The 23500-nt window shown below is 41.8% G+C and overlaps 1 protein-coding gene across 2 annotated transcripts; it reads left to right on the top strand.

Moving 5' to 3' along the window:
• The first annotated feature begins 45 nt into the window (after positions 1 to 45).
• PDPN (podoplanin) lies at positions 46 to 23227 on the top strand. 2 transcript variants are annotated; one of them, XM_075191118.1, is made up of 5 exons: positions 46 to 378; positions 12338 to 12420; positions 19250 to 19376; positions 20207 to 20315; positions 21629 to 23227. In XM_075191118.1, exons 1-5 carry the CDS (start codon positions 306 to 308, stop codon positions 21636 to 21638), a joined length of 402 nt encoding a protein of 133 aa, XP_075047219.1. In that variant the 5' UTR covers positions 46 to 305; the 3' UTR covers positions 21639 to 23227. The 2 variants fall into 2 exon arrangements, with proteins under 2 accessions (XP_075047219.1, XP_075047220.1); XM_075191119.1 differs by having other exon boundaries at positions 54 to 378; positions 21632 to 23227.
• The last annotated feature ends 273 nt before the right edge of the window (positions 23228 to 23500 follow it).

The following is a 23500-nucleotide window of genomic DNA, read 5'->3' as shown; positions in this document are numbered from 1 at the left end:
CATGCACTGCAGGAACACCTCTATAAAATGCAGCATGTTATTAAAGACTCATTGGCAGCTGTATCCATAATCCCAGAGTGGGAATCATATTTCACTGCTGACCAAACAGCAGTCATAGGAGGATCGTGTGCCTCCGAGACCACCTTAGACAACCCCCACTAGCAAACGCCTTTACCAAAACTCATTCGCCCCCTGCACTTCCAGCTAGTAATGAGGCTGTAACAGCAACTGCCTGAAAACCCTTCTTTACTAAGTGAGAGGCTGCTCCCTATACTAACTGACGAAGATAAAGTACCTTCTACTGCATGAAAATGTTGAAGACACAGAGCCTGCTTTGTCTGCTAGCTGGACTCACCTTGTGTGCAGTGACTGCTGAGGGTAAGAAAGTTCTGCAAAACTTTTTACCATTTTAATGTTTTGTTATATTTTATATACATTTTGTTTTCTTCGCCCTGTGACGTGCATATATGTGTAACTTTGTCTGAGCCGAGGGACACATTGTAATGCTTTGGTATACTTCATAACTTCAATAATATACTCTGCCTTTACATATTTTATTTATAGAAATTTATTGTATCATATATACTAAGTAACTACAACGTGGAAGCAGTCCAAGGAAGATTTTTATTTTTGCTTTTTTAAATAACAAATTGCTTGGACTGCTAAATCTACAGTGTCGCTGGAACAGGCAGTGATTGGCTTTGCAACTGTGAAAAATATTTACTTCGGGGAATTGTCATATACATGGTGTACACAGGCAAGGGTGTAACTCAGTGATGGGCTACTTTATGCACTTCAGGGGAAGATGGGCGGCCCTCTCACCTACAAAAGGGCCGCACATTACACTTAGGGATATATTTACTAAACTGCGGATTTGAAAAAGAGATGTTGCCTATAGCAACCAATCAGATTCCATCTGTCATTTTGCAGAATGCACTAAATAAATGAAAGCTAGAATCTGATTGGTTGCTATAGGCAACATCTCCACTTTTCCAAACAAGCAGGTTAGTAAATCTAGCCCTTAATCTCAGTAATAAGTTAAAACAATACATTTCAACAAAGAAAGAGACACCGATCTGTAATAATATATCAGCAGGCATTGTAAGAATTCTATGACGATCAATGACACAGAAAGGAGTCGGGGGCCATAGGTGAAGGCTCGGAGGACCGCATACGGCTCTATGACCGCCTGTGGCCCCTCGCTAGTGTAACTATAGCCCTGGTAGCCTATGCAGCTACCATGGGACCCAGCAGTAAAGGTGTCTAAGACCCAGAAGAAAACTTGTCCCTCTGCTTGCATTTTTTTGCAGGCGACAAATCAGCCATGGAGGCCTCTCTGGGATAAATGTAATACAATTATGAAAACGAGTGCACTGATAACTGTGCCATTAAGATGCTATAACGCATAGCAACCAGATACTGGCTGATGAGTTTCAGTTACAATTTAGACAATTTTTGTGCCATGGTTCCCTTTGGGAATATGGTGGAGCCTACGCACGCCTACTCACAGCCCCCACCTCCGCGCCAAATATGATATGAAAATATCTGTGATTTCTTTTGGTGACAAAGTCACGGATACTGCTAATAGTACTGTGGTTTGTTGCCTTCATTCGTAATTTTAGGAAATGCTAAACTTCATTTAGACGTTGGTGAAAATAAAGATGTAACTTTTTCCTATACATGGACCTTCTGAAATCCGTTAACCCTAGGTAGAGAACTATGTCGCTATATAAATATCAAATTCAAATTACTCACCCTTACCTACAAAGCCCTCAACAACACTACCCCTGCATACATCTCAAATCTCAAATCAAAATACTCTCCCTCCCGCCCTCTTAAATCTACCTCTGACCTGCGCCTTGTCTCATCTCTGGTAACCACCTCTCACTCCCACCTACAAAACTTCTCACGTGCTGCTCCCCACTTATGGAATTCCCTACCACGCTCAATCAGACTTTCCCACAACCTTCAAATCTTTAGACGCTCTTTGAAAACCCATCTCTTTTTTAGAGATGAACTTATCCCCGATAACACTATTCCCACTAATGCACACTCACAGCTGTCCCAATCTCCACTCTGAGCCACACTCGCTCCTCCTGTTTCAGCTGTGCCCTCTTCCACTTAGAATGTAAGCTCTCTAGTGAGCAGGGTTCTCCATACCCTTTGTTGTCATGTCTGAAATTTATTTTGTCTGCCTTGTATGTCACTGTTTGAAGTATGTACTATTCTTCCTACTGTGGCGCGTTACAAATCTACAATAATAATAATAAAAAAAAAGTTTAATACATAAATATTTACTAGTGTGCATGTATATGTAATATATATGTATACACACACACACACATATCTTAATGCTAATGTATGATCACTATTTATTTCACACACCACAAACACATTCTGGTCCATCTTAAAGTGTTTCTGTCGCAGGTTATTTTCAGGAACACAGACACTTTATACCCTATTTACAGAGGGGTCTTCATTCACTTAAATGGTGGAAATAACTCTGACTTGGAAATCCAAATTATATCGGCCAATTCCTCTGGGACATCAATAGTAAATACTTATCTGTGTTTTCGGTCTCATTAGGTTTAGAGGGGGGGAACTCCCCAGCGGAAAGGGTTATGTGGCAATAGAGAACAGTTGACTGAAGGAATGCGAGGAATGGTTGGATAAATATCTTTACGTTGTACGTTCTGAATAATTCCCATTCATGGGACTGTATACTGTTATGTGCACTGCTGACTTTTATAAGTATAATTTAGAAAAGTGAAATAAAGTGTAAAACAGTGTATATGGTATTCCTGTGATACCAATAAAATTTTACATCTGTTTGTAAAATAAACGGCCAACGGCCTGGGTCAGACCAGTTAAATTACTCTTAGAAAGCAGACTTGTGAGACGTAGTCACAATAACTGGCATAATAAACAGTTTCACAGATGTATCACAGCCCAAAAGGATTCACTATTTTGCTATTAAATGGGATGATTCCACCTATAGCAAATAGGGGACAGATCCTGGGACCCTACCTGTTAATGTCACCAGATTGCTACTTTTTTGCTTATTTCTCTCTGCAGAAAATAAGCACACTGCTAGTAATCCATAGCTCTTTAATAGAGCTCTATGGAAGCAATATGGACTAAGTTCTACAGTGCCCCAAATCAGTAGTGTGTGTGTGTGTATGTGTGTGTGTGTGTGTGTGTGTAGGGGGAGGGGGAGGGGGGTTCCCAGAACATCAAGGTTTATATTTAAACCAGAGAAGTGACACAGTACCCTACCTGTCTAAAGCACCATGGACTAATGCCAAATGTTACAATGACGTCTCAGGCAAACCCCTTCAAGGGCTGGTATCACTGTTTTGAAAAATGCAAAGACTGACGAGCCGATTAAACCATCATTCAAAAAATATTAAACTCCACTTTATAGGGAATCTCTTTTGACCATACCAGAACGTCATCAAAATGCATCACAATCCGAAAGGTAGTGATATGCCCATTCATAAATATCTCCCTATGTAAAGGTTATATAGTAGGGCTCATTTACTGTCCTTGAATTAAGGTGCTATATTTGTACTACATCATAGCAGCCAATCAGACACTTGCTTTCATTGACTAGTTCGCCGTAGACAGATAAAAGCTAACTGCTGAGTAGATGCTGCTGTAAACTAAGTGCACATTATGCAACTAAATGCAATGTTTGTAAATCAGAGGAGAGGCCATATTAACAGTCCATGTGATAATCTAACTTTGGATCCTTGTCATCAAATCATGACGTAAGGCGAGTCTTTTTGCGCCGAAATAGGCGTATGATGTCACACAATGTTGCTTGTGCTGTGGCCCCTAATTTTGCAGCTTTGTAAATGAGCCTTTCTGAATACAATGGGGAACATTGATGGAAACTGGTGCAAAGGGAAGCGGGTTGTAAGATTTGGTCATTTTCCTAATAACATTCATAAAATGAAAGCAAACGTCTGATTGGTTACTATCAACTGTCTCTATGTGAATGCATAAATCATGGTCTGTGGGGTTGAGCAGTGTGTAGAAAACACCAGTGAATACTGTACACTCTCAAGAAGATTCTTTCTGTGTTCTTTCATTTTCCAAACAGGAACATTTCATAACAGACCTTTTACAGGAACGCTGTGTCATCTGGACACACCAGAGTAAAGAGAGGCTGTATGAATTCCACCTACTCATTTATAACACAACAGGATAGTCCTTATCTCTGGCTGCGTTCTCAATATTTTGTGGTGCATGAAACGTGTCTAACTCCCAGATTACACCAATCCTGTTTCTTCCCGTTTAGGCAGGAGCCATGTCTGGGGTGTCTATCCATCTACCTCAAATTTAACATACATTCATTCATTCATTCAGAGGGTGGGAAGATGTACAACAAATACATGGCCAATAATGTTAAAAGTAGAGATGCTCAGGCTCGGTTTTCTGAAAACCGAGCCCACCTGAACTTAGGGGATCTGGGTAGGCTCGTGAGCCGGCTCGTTACTTTTGTGTGTTCTCGGATCTGAATCTCATTGTTGCGTTGTCGGATCTCGCAGGTTTTGGATTCCATATGCACCTCCCTCCCCAGGAGATCCAGCGCCATTGCTCACACAGAAACAGGGGTAGCAGTGTTCTTGTCACTCTCCAGTCTCCAGTGACATTGCTCAGTGCCATTGCTCACACAGAAACAGGGATAGCAGCGTTCTTGTCACTCTCCAGTCTCCAGTGACATTGCTCAGTGACATTGCTCATACAGAAACATGAGTAGCAGTGTTCTTGTCACTCTCCAGTCTCCAGTGAAATTCCTCCATGCCATTGCTCACACAGAAACAGGAGGGATAGCAGTGTTCTTGTCACTCTCCAGTCTCCAGTGCCATTGCTCAGTGACATTGCTCACACAGAAACAAGAGGGGTTGTAGTGTTCTTGTCACTTGACAAAAATTGACTGAAAATTATTGGAAATTAATGTTATTGAGGTTAATAATAAAGTAGGGATAAAAAAAGTCAAGTCCTGTGATTTAAGCAAAAAAAATAGGGATTTTAGAAGAAAAAAAAAAGAAAGAAAAAAAGGGGGGATCCAAAACCAAAACCAAAACAGGCCGGTTTTGCCAAATCCAAAACACAAAGTTAATCCAGATCCAAAACCAAAACATGGGGGTCAGTGAACATCTCTAGTTAAAAGTTGCACGCTAGAATTTATGATTTAGCTTTGTATGGATCCACATGTGCAATACGTTATATACAATATGAATAGCTGGGATCACTTATGTGTACAGTGGAGTGATAGTTGTCTGACTACCTCTGTCTTGCTCCAAACTTCTATGGGGCTATGGGACCTACCAATCACTTACTGTAGCTCTAGCAGGCAGTGGGTGTATTTATTACTATAGTTGGGCAGTCATACATACAATTGGGACATCATGCCTCGTTTACGACAAAGAGAGAGAATATCACCTATTGCAAATGGTTCAAAACAAATATTACTAATATGAGATTGGGCCTTCAGTATAGGGTACAATTGAAGATACCTACACAGCATCCTATGAGGGATGGTATATTCCTCCTGCAGGGCTAAAAATTACTTTATTTGAGAGACCTTATATATCTGACAAAAATAATCCCTACCCCAGATCACTCACTCATTGAACCCATCTTGCTCCTAAAGTTCTGGGTGATTTTTAACATTCCACATCTGTGTGACCCTCTTAATGTCCTACAGCTCTTTAATTTTGACTCTAACTATGAATTAATACCAAGGTGTGAAGAGGAGAACCTGGATCTAATATAATCATTTTTTAAACTTGCTATCAATCATCAGTGTTTAAATAATAATGACCTTTGTGATCCGCTGAAGAAGCTGTTAACTTATCTTGTTTAAAGTACATTAAGTATTAGGTTACTGAGAAAAGCTCAATGTTTGCATTTTTTTGCCAAAACCGATTTATATAATTGTTGTAAGACATGGCAGTCCTGTAGGTTCACCTCTACTGGATCAGCAATATACTTTGCCTCCAACACTACAGATAGGACAGACCTCTCTACCTTTGATCTCAAAGGTAAAGAGATTTCTTTTTAAAGCTAATGGACCTCCATGTTAGTTAAATAATCGTCCATGCCCGCCACTTGCTAATACAGTGTTTCTCAACTCCAGTCCTCAGGACCCCCTAGCAGTACATGTTTTCCACATCTCCTTGCTGGAGCACAGGTGTATTCATTACTGGCTGACACAGTGTAGCAGGTGGTATAATTATATCACTGGTCACCTGCCAATCCTGCACTGTTAGTGGGTCCTGAGGACTGGACTCGAGAAACACTGGGCTAATACAACACCATTTCTGCAGGTTTACAACAAATTCATACAAAAAGAAAAGCAAGTTTATTTGCAAAACTGCAAAATGCAGACATGGGGCCTGATTCATTAAGGATCTTAAATTAATAAGTTTTATTATTTCGGTCTCCTAGACAAAACCATGTTACAATGCAAGGGGTGCAAATTAGTATTCTGTTTTGCACATGAGTTAAATACTGACTGGTTTTTATGTAGCACACAAATATCAACTTTAAATTTCAGTGTACAAATAAGCTCTAAAGTATTTTTGTGCTACATGAAAAAAAGAGTCAGTATTTAACTTATTTGCAAAACAGAATACTAATTTGCACCCCTTACATTGTAACATGGTTTTGTCCAGGAGACTGAAATAAGAAACTTCTCAATTTAAGATCCTTAATGAATCAGGCCCATGGAGTGCAATTAGACTCCGTAATCACTCTTATTTGTCACCCCAGTGCATACAAAGGTGCAAACCTACATCTTTCTTTTTGTAACTGCCTCTAAGCAAGTGCTTTGCATGAATGGGTGTGTGCGTGATGGATATGAATCGCAGAGTACCCAATAAGCCAAACAGCTTACCTGGGCATGTCTCTCCCCTGTTAGCCCACTTGCATGTAGATGTGTGGGTGTGAAAGGATTAATGAAAACAAAACCAACAGGCCTGTCTAAGAATGACTAAAATGACCCAAAATTATTTTTAGCACTTACACAGTTCTGCCACCTCTATGATTTGGTTCAAGAGCTCTCAGTAAGGCTTCAGTAGATCCCTGACTTATCCCAAAATACAATCACAACCTAAATTAATCAGATACTGTAAACCACATAATTCCTTATTATTAACACAAAGAAAGAGCCTTATTAAATGGAGTTTAATATGACAAAATTGTGATAACAAATTTGCATACAGAACATATAAATGCAAAACAGTTTTCTTAAAATAAAACAGGAATAAAATCAGAAATAGAAAACTTACACATACTTTTAATGTAACCTATAATTCTTAAAACCACTTTTTTTTTTCACCTCAACCCCCCTTCCTTGTGACCTCACTGCAGGAGCTGTGCTGGTGTGCTGATCTGTTTTACCACTGCTCTATTGTTCAACAAACTTCTTTTTTTAAAAAAAATCTATAGCTTGGACATCTCTCTTCAGGAACTAATGTAATTATACTATTACATCCACCACACAGGTTATGAATCTCCACCCATATACATAGTAAACATGAATATGCTAGATTGATTGCTTGGGATGATACATTCTATCTCTATCTTCTGTATGTGGCTGGATCTATGGATCACGCATTTATGTGACTAGATTTACTGATTCAAAATATATAATAAGGATTATGAAAAATATTGTTTTGATGCATGTGGATTCCAGTATAAATATATAATTTCTTGGGCGCAACCTCAACTTATCTTTCTTGTTAAAGGAATTTCTGAAATCATTTAGCATCTGGGAGTGGTGTCATGAACCACATTGGTGACATTAAGCATCTCTACATAACTACTCAAACGATTGACACTAATCAGATCTCTAAAGTGGATATCAGTGTCCATTAACACCTGGTTTATTTACACACAATGTTATCAAAACCCTCCCATGTCTTTGGGAGAGATCATGATGACATTAATATATTACTTTTTTAATTCCTGATTAGGCCATAATTATGATGGTCACCCAACCATTGAGTAGCGTTTGGATAATGACAGGAATGCTGCCTTTGGAATGACTGCTCATCCCACTCAATTTGCATGCTGCTAATAAGCAGCCTCTCCAGCATTAATGATACTCTATATTTCAATGTAAATTAAGCTGATGGGTAATTGAAAAAAGCAGAGAGAACTTATGTTCAGTACTGGAACTGTGCCCCAAGACTCTTCACTCCAATGGCAGCTGTCTTTATTGTCCATTCCATAGACTTGACTTCTAGTATACTTTTAGTAAAAACTTTTTTTGTTAAAATTAATTATATAGTTTTCAATGGAACATTTATAACTACTAACTATATGTGAGAGCATTTTATGTGACTTGCAATAATGTAGTTGTACAAAGACTCAAGGTCTCCTCAGTTCATGAAGAAATAAAAAAAGGCTTGTTCTTCTAGACCTTGTGGGGCGATGAAAAGATCATGGGTCGCACATCGTATTAATGACAAGTGACTAGGTCAAATTGATATTCATGCAGCTGACAGCTGAGAGTGCTGCAAGGAGAGGTTTATTTCAGTGCACCGTGATTTTCACAGGAAATAAAATTAAACAACTGTTTAAAGGTGCCAAATGTTATCATTATAATGGTGGAGAGATTTCCTAATTATCTCTAAATGTGGCAGGTCGCACTGATATTTAAAAATACAATAAAATGGCATGTTCTTTGCAAACACATATATTAATGTTCATTTAAAAGAAGATAAGGCTCTTTCTCTTACAAAGACCAACAGGCCCAATTATGTTGGGATAGTCCCGTTGTCAGTGACAGATGGGGCACGGCCTGCCAGAAAAAATGGGCATGACTTGGGCAGGTTTTGAGTGGGTTTTGGATGAATCATGGGTGAGTTTGTGAGTCAGGTTTGTCTCCTGAAATTCCAATCAGGAATGAGCTAGCATTATTTGAATTTTACTTACAAGGACAGTTTGTTGGTGATTGGTTGCAGATATGATACTTTATACTAGACTGCGAGAATTCAGAACTAAAGACAAAAATGTCTCCAATATCTACTTAACAAGCTGCACTGGTGATTCTGCATGTCTGGAGGCCCCTGGTATAGATATTCAAATGGGGCCCAAGAGCCTATATCCTTGTTACACTCATCACTGCTGCAGATATCCAGGAAAGTCGCACTATTATAGGACACTTTCAAAAAGAGTCATGTGACACATGTAGGCGGGCCCTAAAGTATTTAATCAGATTATGCAGACACATGGATGACACTCCACCAATATATGATTCTTGCCTCTGATCTAAAGAGATGCAATTAATAACATATATTGTGTTGTAAACCAAATAGACTATAACACATACTTGTCAACTCTCCGAGAATGCCCGGGAGACTCCCGAATTCCGGGTAGGTCTCCCGAACTCCCAGGAGAGTAGGGTATCCTTCCGCATCTGCCCGCTTCCTAGTGAAGTGGACAAGATTACAGCCGCCATGACACGATTCTCAGGGAATCCCGTCATTTGGCACTACCCCCTGCTGTTAAATGACACGTAAGCGTCATCAGATCACAGGGGCGGGCCAAAAAATTATGCTATCCGACAATCCCCGCCCCCTCCTTACATAGGCCCCACCTCCCCTCCTGGAGGGGAACATCAAAAAGTCGGCAGGTGTCCTATAGAATGCATTGTCTTTCTACTTATATATTCTGACCTCATATTTGCTGAAGACATCATATTTAATTGTTACAATACATGTTACATACGCTACAGAAAATTTCTCCCGGTGTGATACCTTTAACGATTTTACCAAGGACTGAAAGTCCCGATCAGCATGCCGATTCATGTGTACGCACTATACACTTTTTACAAGAATTACCTTCAGATCTGTGCTCTTCATCTGTCATAACCACCAGCTGAAAAGATGGTGACTCTGCACACTCCATAGCAGTGGCGGATCCAGGGGGGAGCGCGATCGCCCCCCCTAGCAGGGGCTTGCTGCCGGCGGCTGCACACTATGTGCAGGTCCGTTCGGCAGTGACAGTGTGCTGCCCGGCTGCTCTGATTGTGTTTTAAACACAATCAAAGCATCCGGGCAGCACACTGTCCCTACCTGTCACTGCCGAACGGACCTGCACATAGTATGCAGCCGCCGGCAGCCTCAGATGTAAAAAGGGGGCGGGGCCTAAATCGCCCCCCCTAAATCGCCCCAGGTAGAAGAATTCTCTAGATCCGCCCCTGCTCCATAGAGATCTATGGACACTGCCGGTTCTGAGTGCTTACACACTGCAGGATTGGAACGAAATTCCCTCGCTCACTGAGATTTTTTAGTCTGTTTATAAAATCAAATCAAACGATACGATGTACTTTGGAACGATAAACATTCTTCGTTGGAGAGTACACACTAATGTGATATTGGGCTGAACGGCATTTTATCGCGTGATTCGTCCAATAATCAGCTGAAAACTCTGTAGTATGTACCCACCCTTAGGCTCATTGGTATAGTTGAAGGTCTCTTGCAGAATGCAAGCCTGGATCTCTCCCACCCGCTTGTACTTCTACTTACGTCCACCAGTAGTGAAACAGAAAACCTACTTGGAAATGTCTACAGATCCCTACAATCTATGACCACACAAGGTGGGAGCAGGGAGCCGATTGCTGTGAATTATCATCTATCTGTATAATAAAATACAAGACATCAATTAGAGGCTACAAAAATGTTTATGAAAAGTTTAGGAACTTGTCAGAACTTAGCAGACAACATACAGATAATAAGAGGGTGGTTTGGCCTCATCAAATGTCCTGTCTGACAGAAGTGGATGTGAAGGACATAGTACGGAAACACTAAGATCCATGTAGGATGAGTACAGAAGATAACAGCGTATATTTATAAGTCTACATTCTATACTTACATATAACCAGCCTTTATTATAGTAATTTCTGCCCCACTAAGTCGCTGACCATCCACGTTCAGTCAAAGGCTAACTTGTTTGCAGGAACTGAGGTTTCTTGTAGCTGAAAATGTTTTTTTTCCCCAGCCTTCCCTGGCATACAGAGAGAGCCACACACAAAAATGATATGTTCTCGTTCGGTATAATAATACCTGACTTCACCGTGGCGTACAGCGTGTAAGAGTTTCAAACAGACCGGCTAAATATTCTGAGGCCTAATTGTTCCCTGGGTTTTATTTAGACGTTGTTGAACAGTTGCTTGTTATTATATAAACTGTTATTTGCTAAAGATGGCTACATGAGTGTTAATTTTCTCCAAAGCTCTATTCATTTAAAGGCAGTTATGTCAAACTATTCATTTTTGTAGCATTTAATAAACATGGGTCAATGGCTCTTTGTGTATAGATACTAAGCTGGGCACATTCATTTCAGATGTTTTTTCTAACCAGTGATAATTTTGTTGTAACAGATTCTACTTTCGTAGTAAACTGCCTTTCCTATTTCAACCGTACTTTTGCACCATTTAAATATGATTTAGGTCCTTTAGTTTAAATTTTAATGCCTGACTTAAAGTATTAATTGAAATATAGGGAAAAGTTAAAAATAATAAACTCTTACCACTTACACTAGCCACATACACAAACTGTTACCACATATCATAAGGAGAAATGCCCTATATCTTGTGAAAATGGTTACGTACCTGGAAATTGGGTTTCACCCTATCTATCAAAGGGTAGCCTCTGCCGAAAAGATTATCCAGGTCTAGTCGGAGGCATCTACCCCGTACAAGCCTATTTGGCAAGGATCGCGGTGACTCAAGTACCACTGTAATCATTGTTCTGTTATCACCATCTCAGCATGCTGATAACAGAAGAAATATTTGTTTATTTTTTTAAGAAAACTCTTTTTTAATATTTATTTTATTATTATTTTTTATTAGTGGAACTGAAAGACCAAGCCCAAGCTTTAATTTCCACTATGCTGGGTCACGTATGCACATATGTACTGAAACTGGCCCAGCAAAGCGGTAAGTTAAGTGTTACAGCTCCTGAGCAGTATTGCCTAAGCAGCTGAGCATCAGTTAATGAATTGCGGTAATAATTGATTATCTATGGCTGCATTAAACGGCAATAGAAAATCAGCCAAATTGCCAAGTATGATAAATGGGCCAAAGAGTGTTATCTCTATTGGATGAGGGCCAGAAAGTGAGAGCCTCATCAGATAGAGATAAGGCTTACCTCTCGCCTCATGGAAGGACCAGCCTGGAGGTGGGTCATACAATATGTATTACAAAGCGCGAAACAAGCCTTAGAGAAGAGGTCATGGGTTTTTGGACAGTCTTAAGCTATATTTACTGGCGTGTGTGTAAAGATATTTTATTATAAAGCGGATTTTGTTTTCCTAGTTACAGTATTGCCGGATATCGAAGCTGAAACCATAAATGTATCAGAGAACTCCTTTGAAAATTCATCAGAACCACAAACTCAGGTAAGTGTTTTGTTTCTATGATACCAAAGGTATGAGTGGAAGTCTCCACAGAATTCTAAAATATCTTCTTAAAAGAACACTGAACCCTAAAATTGGAATTTTCACTCATTAACCACAAGGGTAAAATACATTTTTCGGTTTTAATCCCCAACAGACAACTGAAGCCCACAACTTTAATGTCATAAAGCTGAGACTAAGTTAATGTGACATCATTCGTACCGCTCCTATGAATAAACCAATCCATATGTGCATTTCTGCACACCTGTGCATGTCCCCACCCACCTTGGGCAGGTAACCACCCTTCCAGGGGAGTCGCTTGCTCTCCCTAGAATCCGGCAGGTCTCACCCTAAATCAGGAGATCTCATCCTATGAAACGCATGTGAGAGCAATACAAGGTGCATGTGTGCACCTAGACTGCATTTTGCTAGGAACGACCCAAACCTTCCTGCCCCCCTTATCAGAAGATGCAAAGCTTTGCACCCCTGAAGATTCCGCTATCTTGATGCATTGACCCCTATGCTTTTTGCATAAATGGGTACAAATAGGTGCATGATGATACGTTACAAAAAGGCAGAGGCACATTTTGGCAAATTGGTGAATCACCATTTTAATGTGGTTATTTTTTTATAAATACACTTAATGTTTTGTCAGTTGCAATGGTTATTTGACTTCTATATTTGTGTTTGTTATTATTTGGTTTGACATACAGCATGCCATGTCATCAAAAGTAAAGAACATGTATACCCTCACTCCTAGAACCTATGCCAATTATTATTATTATTAGCATCTACTGCATGAACTATCACTTACTAGAACAGTGTTGGCTATCCTGTGACACTCCAGATGTTGTGAAACTACAAGTCCCAGCATGCTTTGCCAAAATATAGCAGCTTATTGCTGGAAGGGTATGCTGGGACTTGTAGTTTCACAACTCCTGGAGTGTCACAGGTTAGCCAACACTGTACTAGAACAATATTTGCCTTACATGTCACCTGCTGGGTTTTCTGAACGCGACACTGGAAAATGCCAAGTTAGAAACCCATTTACAGGTAGCTGTTTTATACTCTTCAGGCTCATGAAATGTAAAAATGGTTAGGAAGATGTTTAAGCCATTCACTACGCACTATATGCAAAGTTGCCTCTCCATTGTAGGAACTGTCACTTCTAGGAGTACCATTTATAAACCAAACCTTTAAATCCTATACCATATAATAAGCACAGCAATTACCAGGAAGCTGATTAAACTCCAGTTCCAGACGAGTCACATTAAGCAGATCCAGCCAGTTATTATTATTATTATTATTATTATTAATATTTATTTATAAGGCGCTACAAGGCATCCGCAGCGCCGTACAGAGACAAACAAAATCACAATACAATGGGAGACAGCACAGTACAGTAAACACAGCAACTCAGTACGCTCAATGCACAGCTAGAGAGGGCGGGGAAGGGGGAGGGAGGATCCGAAAACGACGGGGCCCAAGAAGGGGGGCGCGGAAGACAGGGAGACCCCCAGGGGGGAGGAGGGAGCGAAAGTGGATGTGGGGTGGAGGACCTTTGAGGAGGAGGGCTAAGTAGCTGGAGAGCAGAGTTAGAAGTGGTGGAAACAGGAGGAGAGATGGCCCTGCTCAGAGAAGCGTACAATCTAAGGGGAGGGGTGGACAGACAGAGAGACGCAGGGGAGAGAGGGAGAGTAGGGGGACAGAGGCAGAAGATAAGGTAGGAAGTTAAGTGGGAGACAGAAAGGCTTTAAGAAAAAGGTGGGTTTTTAGGGGCCGTTTGAAGTTGGACAGATTAGGGGAAGTTCTGATGGAGGGAGGGAGCTTGTTCCAGTGGAGGGGGGCAGCGCGGGCGAAGTCTTGGATACGCGCGTGGGAGGAGGTTATAAGGGGGGAAGAGAGGCGACGGTCAGAGGCAGAACGGAGAGGGCGGGATGGAGCATGAATAGAGAGGAGGGTGGAGATGTAGGGTGCAGTGGAGTTGGCGAGGGCCTTGTAGGTGAGTGTGAGGAGCTTAAAGAGGATTCTGAAGGGGAATGGGAGCCAGTGAAGGGCTAGGTAGAGGGGGGAGACAAAAGAGGAGCGGCGAGAGAGGAAAATAAGCCTAGCTGCAGCGTTAAGGACGGATCGAAGGGGATCGAGATGAGAGTGGGGGAGGCCAGTGAGGAGGAGGTTACAGTAGTCCAGGCGGGAGATGATCAGAGAGTGGATAAGGCATTTGGTGGCATCTTGGGAGAGGAAGGGCCGGATGCGAGCGATGTTGCGCAGCTGGAAGCGGCAGGATTTAGCAAGAGAGAGGATGTGGGGGCCAAAGGAGAGAGAGGAATCGAGGATGACACCAAGGCAGCGAAGTTGGGGGACAGGGGAGATAGAGGTGTTGTCGACAGTGATGGAGAGGTCAGAAGGGGATGGGGTATGAGAGGGAGGAAAAACTATGAGCTCAGTTTTGGCAAGGTTAAGTTTGAGGAATCGAGAGGACATCCAGGAGGAGATGGCAGAGAGGCAGGCGGACACCCTAGAGAGGAGGGAGGGAGAGAGATCAGGAGAGGAGAGGTATAGTTGAGTGTCGTCAGCGTAAAGGTGGTAGCTGAAGCCGAAGGAGCTGATGAGTTCACCCAGGGAGGAGGTGTATAGAGAGAAGAGTAAGGGTCCCAGAACAGAGCCCTGAGGGACCCCGACTGGAAGGGTGGATGGGGGGGAGAGAGACCCAGAGGTGGTGACAGAGAAGGAACGGTGAGTAAGGTAAGAGGTGAACCAGGACAGGACTGGGCCGGAGAGGCCGAAAGACTGGAGGGTGTGAAGGAGGAGGGGGTGGTCAACGGTGTCAAAGGCTGCAGAGAGGTCAAGGAGGATGAGAAGGGAGAAGTGGCCCCTGGCTTTTGCAGAGAGGAGGTCATTGGTGACTTTAGCCAGGGCAGTTTCAGTGGAGTGGAGGGGGCGGAAACCAGACTGGAGAGGATCAAGGAGGGAGTATTCAGAAAGGTAGGAGGTGAGACGGCTGCAGACAAGCCTCTCAAGAATTTTGGAGGCAAAAGGGAGAAGAGATATGGGGCGATAGTTCGAGAGAGAAGTGGGGTCGAGATTAGGTTTCTTAAGAATGGGGGATACGAGAGCATGTTTGAAGGAGGAGGGGAAGATGCCAGTGGAGAGGGAGAGATTAAAGAGGTGAGCGAGGTGGGAGCAGGTGGTGGGGGAAAGGGAGCGAAGAAGGTGGGAGGGGATGGGATCCAGGGGGCAGGTAGTGGGGGGGGAGGATAAAATGAGAGAGTGGACTTCCTCACCGGTGGTGGGACGGAAGGAGTGGAGGGGAAGGTGGTTGGGGGGGGAGGACAGAAGAGTGGGAGGGGTGGAAGAGAGAGTGGAGGAGGAGATTTCAAGTCGGATGGCCTCGATTTTAGAGGAGAAGAAGGAGGCGAAATCAGAGGCAGTCAGGGAGGAGGGGGTGGGGGGAGGGGAGGGGGCCAGGAGAGTGCTGAAGGTGGCAAAGAGGCGGCGGGGGTTAGAGGACTGGGAAGAGGTGAGGGATTTAAAGAAAGATTGTTTAGCGAGTGAGAGGGCAGAGCTGTAGGATGAAAGGATGAATTTAAAGTGGAGGAAGTCAGCCAGGGAGCGGGATTTTCTCCAGTGACGTTCGGCGGAACGGGAGCATTTTTGGAGGAAGCGGGTAAATTTGGAGTGCCAGGGTTGGGGTTTGGAGCAGCGGGGGTGGACGGAGTGGGCAGGGGCGACCGCGTCCAGAGCGGAGGTGAGGGTGTGATTGTAGAGGGAGACCGCCTGGTTGGGGCAGGCCTGGGAGGAAAGGGGAGAAAGGAGGGTATCGAGAGAGGAGGACAGAGAGGCAGGGTCAAGAGCATCGAGGTTGCGTATGGACAGAGTAGGTTTGGGCAGGGGGAGGGGAGCAGGAGAAGAGGAGAGAGAGAAGGAGAGGAGATGGTGGTCGGATAGAGGAAAGGGAGAGATGGAGAAGTCGGAGAGATTACATAGGTAGGAGAAGACAAGATCAAGGGAGTGACCAAGGCAGTGGGTAGAGGAGGAGGTCCATTGGGTGAGACCAAGGGAGGAAGAGAGGGTGAGCAGTTTGCTGGAAGCAGGGTAGGTGGGGTTGTCGATGGGGATATTAAAGTCGCCGAGAATGATCGAGGGGAGATCGGAGGAGAGGTAGTGAGGAAGCCAGCTAGCAAAGTTGTCAAGGAAGAGGGAGGTGGGGCCAGGGGGGCGGTAGATGACAGTGACGCGGAGATGGATGGGGTAGAAGAGGCGGATGGAGTGAGCTTCAAAAGAGGAGAAGGAGAGGGAGGGTTCAGGGGGAATGACACGAAAAGTACAGGTGGAGGAGAGGAGGAGGCCAACTCCACCGCCAGGGCGGGCACCAGGCCTGGCGGAGTGGGTGAAGGAGAGGCCACCATAGGAGAGGGCAGCGGGGGAAGTAGTATCAGAATCAGAGAGCCAGGTTTCAGTAACGGCAAGAAGGTTAAAGGAGTTGGATAGAAAGAGGTCGTGGATAGCAGTCAGCTTGTTGCGGACGGATCTGGCATTCCAGAGGGCACAGAAGAAAGGGGGAGAGGAGAGGGGGGAAATGGGGATGAGGTTAGCAAGCTGAGCAGCGCGCGGGGGATGGCGGGGAGGAACGGGAGAGGTAGGGCGGGGGGAGAGTATGGGTATGGAGTGAGAGCGGGGAGGCATAGTAGGGAGAGAGAGTAACAGAACAGTGAGATAGTGGGGACAGTGAAAAACAGGTAAGAACAAAGGCAGGAAGACAATGAAAAGGTGGAAGATAATAACGAATTAGGGCGTGGAGGGCATGGAACAACAGTACAGTGAGATAATAAGGACAATGAAGACAGGTAAGAATGATAGCAGAACAGTAAGATAATAAGGACAGCAGATAACAGGTAAGAATAAGCAGGGAGACAATAGCAAGATGGAGGACAATAACCAATTAGGGCGTGGAAGGCAAAGAATAATAGAAGGAGAGGTAATAAGGACAATGGAAATAGGCAAGAATAATAACAGGTAAAACTAGTTGCTGGTAAATATAAAATCAGGAAAAACAAGATAAAGGCATATAAATAGTAGAATAATAACAGGTAAAAAAGTAGAAACTTGTAAATGTACAGTTGTGAATAAATTGAGTAATGTTAGTACAAAAAGGAAGGTTGGCCCAACATTTCATGGAATATAATTTAGGAATTCTAGAGGAAAGTCACTACCAGGATTATTGGGAGATGGAAGCAAAGTACCTTGACAGAACATGAGATATTTGACATCATGGGCAGATGGCCATATTCCCCACCGGGAATGTTCCCGGTAGGCTGGCAGTTCCATGACATCATGAGCATCAATCAAATCTTTTTATATTTTCAATTTTTATTTTTTTTGTAAACTAGAATGCGGGTGCAGAGAGCAGTGTCGGAGACTCAGGGTCGAGGTCTGGGTGACTCAGGCTTACCGGGCCCTGCCCCGGAATTGGTGTGTTTCCCTATTCCCCAGCCACATTATTGCACATACCGCTTGGATCAGCCCTCGTTCCAGGAGTGTGAGCCATAATCAGCAGGGAGTTTCTTAAGCTCTTTTCAATCTACCTCAGGCTCTTACTACCATCACATTTCTTCTGATTGGAACCAATGGTCCTCATTTTCCCAGGGCAGTCCAGATATTCTGTAGCCAAAAGTACCTGCCAGAAAAGGGCATGGTCTAGCCCAAAATGGCCATGTGTTGGATGAATGTGGTCATAGCTTCAGAGGATTGGGTCATCATTATCATCATCCTTTATTTATAAGGCGACAAATTCACAGGCGGCCTCTAGTGAGCATACACATCACATGGATACAACATAAACATAAAAGCAAATTATGTAAGTACAAATTAAATATGTACAATTGCAAATGGCAGATATTCAAGTCCAAGTTCCATAAGTAAAAGGTAGTATTAAAAACATAATACTCACAGAAATAAAAATTATGCATAAAAACATAATAGGTACATTTGAGGTAGACACATAAGTGATATATAGTGTACAGAGGCCCCTGTTCTTGAGAGCTCACAGTCTAGTGTGAGTGGAAATGCAGAGACGGTATTAACATATAGGGCAAGAGTTGACGTGGTAGGTGGAGAAGGCTGAGGGAGTCGTCAAGGAGCGGTCTAGGAGGAGGTAGGGTAGGAAATAGTGAAGAGATGAGCTTTGAGAGAGAGAGAGAGAGAGAGAGAGCTTGGAAGATTGGTGGTTGGAGGAGAGTCTTGTTGGGCAAGACAGAGAGTTCCATAGGTGGGGAGCAGCAGGAGAGAAGTCTTGGAGGTGGTTATTAGAGGGGAGGAGAGGCATAGGTCAGGAGCAGGATGGAGAGGGCCATGGTGTGCTGAAAGATGAATCTAATCAAATTAATTTGGGAGCCACTCATGAGATACTGAGATATCACCAACTGAACACCCTGGGCCTGATTCATTAAGGAAAGTAAAGCGAAATAAAGTAAAATGTAAAATGTTATGGCAGATTTGTATTTGGGGCAGGGCATGTCCTAAATAAACTTTTAATTTTAGTGTACAAATAAGCTATCAGGTATTTGTGTGTGACAGTATTTTCCTTATGTGCACAATAATAAACTAATTTGCACCCCTTGCATTGCAACATGGTTTTGCCAAGGTTCAAATTTACTCATTTTTTTGCTTTACATTTCTTTAAGAGTCAGGCCCCCTATGCTTATATATGTATATTGTATATCGAAATAATCGTTGTAAATTTTCTCAAAACTAAAAAACATGTTTTTCTTTGACATTCAAATTGCTTCCTGTGTTAAATATCATACTATCTTTCTATGAACCTGTTATTTAGACCACGGATGCAGAAATAAGTGGGTCAACTCTCTATGACAGAAGCACAGAAGGATTCTTTACAATGGAAACTGCTACGCAAACCACGGACAATTCAACATACGTAGTAGTTATAGAAGATCCTGAAGGTATGACGTGTTTTACTTGTTGTACTTGTGTGCAGGGTTGTGCCATGATCATTCAACAAGTGATCATTACAAACAATGGAGGGGCAGCAGGTGGCAGCTTCGCAGGTAAGAATCTACCAACTACGGCCCCTCTATATTTGTAGCTCATTATGTCACTCATTCATCATCATTTATTTATATAGCGCCACTAATTCCGCAGCGCTGTACAGAGAACACACTCACATCAGTCCCTGCCCCATTGGAGTTTACAGTCTAAATTCCCTAACACAGACACACAGACAGACACAGACATAGACATAGACAGACAGACAGACAGAGAGGGAGACAGACAGACAGAGAGGGAGAGACTAGAGTCAATTTTGATAGCAGCCAATTAACCTACCAGTATGTTTTTGGAGTGTGGGAGGAAACCAAAGTACCCGGAGGAAACTCACGCAAACACAGGGAGAACATACAAACTCCTCACAGATAAGGCCTCATCTAAAACTACATTTCGAGAAAGAAAACTTCAACTTAGCGGCTTAATTTTTCAATAATACATTTAACCTATTCCGTTCCATATTGTAAAATGAATACATAATTTGAACAGTCTCTGCATTGCACCACCTGATGTTTACAAGCAGTACTGCAGTTCTTCTTTATATCATGAACCGTAGGAATTGCAAGCACTTGTAATTTTGCAGTGTATTGCTGAAGGTAGTGACTCTCTGTTTAAAAGTAGTCTTCTACCCCAACTAAATAACCTATGTTTCTTAAAAATAATAAAGTACTAATGTTAATATTATCATTACATCACATTTCATTAATAAATCTTATTTATGATTTGGCAGATGGCGTGGATATGCCCACATTGATTGGAATAGTAGCTGGTATTATATCTGTGATTGGAGTTAGTGCCATGATCATCATCTTACTTGTCCGAAAAATGGGAAGATATTCGTAAGTAAAGAAATCGTCAACCAACCTTGATGTGTATTAGTACTATACAATACAACTTAGATGGAGTATATAAGCAATGTTTATTTATATAATTATGCCCTCTAATGTCTGACTGTAAATATTTGTTTCCATTAATTTGTAAAGTAGATGACTTTTATTGTTGTGCAACTAATGAGATGTTATGTGTTATTAATAGCATACAACTGTTTTTTTTTTATAGTCTACTGCAGTGTTCCCCAACCCTAGTCCTCAAGTACCCCTAACAGTGCAGGTTGTCCAGGTGACCAGTGATATAATTATACCACCTGTGGATCTTTCACAATGTGTCAGTCAGTAATGATTACACCTGTGCTCCAGAAAAGAGATATGGAAAACCTGCACTGTTAGCGGTACATGAGGACTAGGGTTGGTTAACACTGGTCTACTGTGAGGACTTTATGTTGCCATCTACTGATTGTTTTGAGTATTGCAACTATATGGGTTTTTCTATTTCCACGAAAATCGAATGGACATAAAAAGAGTTGCAGAATTGTGCCTAGCCCACATTAAGTTCGGGATTACCCTGATCTGCCTAGTTCCTCTCATCAGAAGATGCAAAAATGTGCACACCTGCAGATGCTGCTAACTTGACCTTCAAATACATAATCTTACCCACATAAATGGGCACATTTTCGCAAAACATAAATTCATGACACAAAAAAGATGAATTTACATTGCAGGCGCACAATTATGACAGGTGGACACAGTGACATGATAGATGGGACAGAATAGACAGACACACTGACAGGACAGACGGACACAGTGACAGGATAGATGGGACAGAATAGACAAACACATGGACAGGACAGTTGTGGACAGAAACAGTAGATTTTTTGGTACTGTCAGATGACCATGTTGCTTCTTTCTTACAAACTTACCTTGGACAGACCTATTGCATATAGAGATCACAGACTCTGCCCTATTGAACTAGCCAACTGGCACATTATTAATTAGTTAGGGGAAAACTTACAGGCCTTGGAGGCCAGCAGAAGGTTTGGGGCCCAGACAACTGGCCTGCCAAACACCAGAAGTTCTTATTTAACATGAAACACTATCTATACTAGATTTATTTACATTATGAAGAGACGTTTAGTGAGAGATACAATCACTGTATATATAAGGCCTGAACAGAGCACTCTCCAGAAAGTTCTTCTATGAATCATCTCATTGGAGATGTTGAAGATAAAAGGTTTAACTTAACAGACACATGTATTCAGCCAAGATAACTAATGTAACTATATTAAATTTCTTTCAATAAATGTGATTTTCCTCAGCAGGCCTTGAGATGGAACAACGTGAATACAACGGAAATCATTTTATTCTATGAAGAAACATAAAAGCTTGTGACTGTGAATGACGGACAAAAATGGACACATCTAGATTGTAATTTGGAGAACAGACATTCTTACAGCACTAAGGACAACCTAGAACAAATGTCCCCGAGGACAGGGAAGAATTCACTTACCCAGGTTCTCTGGCTGAAAAACAAGAGAAAGTCTCCAAAAAATATATACTTATTCCATCCAAAAGGCTAACACAGACACATGCGAAGCAGGACTTTAGTTTGGTCTTCGGCTTGTATTCTATGATATAAGATTCTTTGTTATTATGTGTTATTATTTATATAGATAGCCATTGTTTGTTTCATGGATTTCAAACTTGTTTTCAAGACAGTGCTTGTGGATGTTCCTAAATGCACAGAAAACATTACATATAGACCCTACAAGTTCCAGAATGTTGCTTAGATATTGCACTGTTGTTTATTTTCGGCACAGTCACAATCCCCTCACAAATAAAAACCCAAAACGTCTGCATGCTTTGTTCAGTCGAGCAAAATTAAGTCTTATTGTGGAAGATGGCAGATGCCGCAGTTTGCTGACTGATGTGCAGATTTTTACTAGGTGTGACAATTATATCACTTCAGCTCCAACAAGGGGCCTGATTCATTAAGGTTCTTAAATTAAGAAGTTTCTTATTTAAGTCTCCTGGACAAATCCATGTTACAATGCAAGGGGTGAAAATTAGTTTTCTGTTTGCACATAAGTTAAATATTGACTGTTTTTCCATGTAGCACACAAATATCAAATTTCAGTGTACAAATAAGCTATCAAGTATTTGTGTGCTACATGAAAAAACAGTCAGTATTTAACTTATGTGCAAAAGAAGAAAACTAATTTTCACCCCTTGCATTGTAACATGGTTTTGTCCAGGAGACTTAAATAAGAAACTTCTTAATAACAAAAAAGAGCTACTGCTTGGGCTGATCATCCCATGAGGCAAGGTGAGAATCTATTCTAAGGTGGCACTATAGGGTTAGCAGAGACGAGGTTCTTCACTTGCATCCTAAATCTGCTCCTGATTTCTTCATGATTGCAGGAGGAAGCCCAGTGTGACACTAATCACCTGCGTTTCCCCCTGCAGTTACTACATTATCAAGGAAGGTAGAATACTATCTCTCCCTCACATTACCTAGTCTTCTCCCGTTGTCAATGACTTTACCATATGGAGTCAATGTTGCCTATCTTCGTCTTTGCCATTTGAATGTATACCATTGTGCAAGCCAACCCCAATCGCCCTATTCTTTTCTGTATCCCTCCCACCCTTTTCATTGGATTTTGCAAAATTCGATAAAACGTGGTCAAATGAAATGTTACATAACTTATTGAAACTTATATTTGGCTGTGATGGTGACCAATTATGTGCATTAAACAAACAGTATTGGCAAATGTGTATAATGTTTGTCGTTAGCTTCCAATTGCTGGCAATGGAGCATGTTGTGTGCAAAATGACATTATTTATGAAGGTTCTTAACGTTTACCCACGCAAGTCCCAATTGTAACAAAACAAACTGGCTGGTAATAAAATAAAATGTGTACTCCATAAAATGGTTATTTTATTGTGTTACATGATCAAATTATATCATATCATCTCTGTTGTTTTATCTATTCTTGTCTGTTGTTATCCAGAATCCTTAAAGGATAAGTCTACCTTCACACTCTTTGTCATTTTAAGTAAAACAGTGCATTTTATTGAAATACTAACATTATTAAATACAGATGGAGCACTTTAATTTTTCTAATCCTTTATCAGAGTGTTTATACAAACATAATCGTTGTCCAAGTCGTGGACACTTTTGAGTAAGAAAG

This window comes from Mixophyes fleayi, chromosome 11 (genome assembly GCF_038048845.1).
Source record: "Mixophyes fleayi isolate aMixFle1 chromosome 11, aMixFle1.hap1, whole genome shotgun sequence".
NCBI classification, from domain to species: domain Eukaryota; kingdom Metazoa; phylum Chordata; class Amphibia; order Anura; family Limnodynastidae; genus Mixophyes; species Mixophyes fleayi.
Note: the sequence above shows the minus strand (reverse complement) of the source record. Positions and strands in the feature narration are given on the sequence as shown.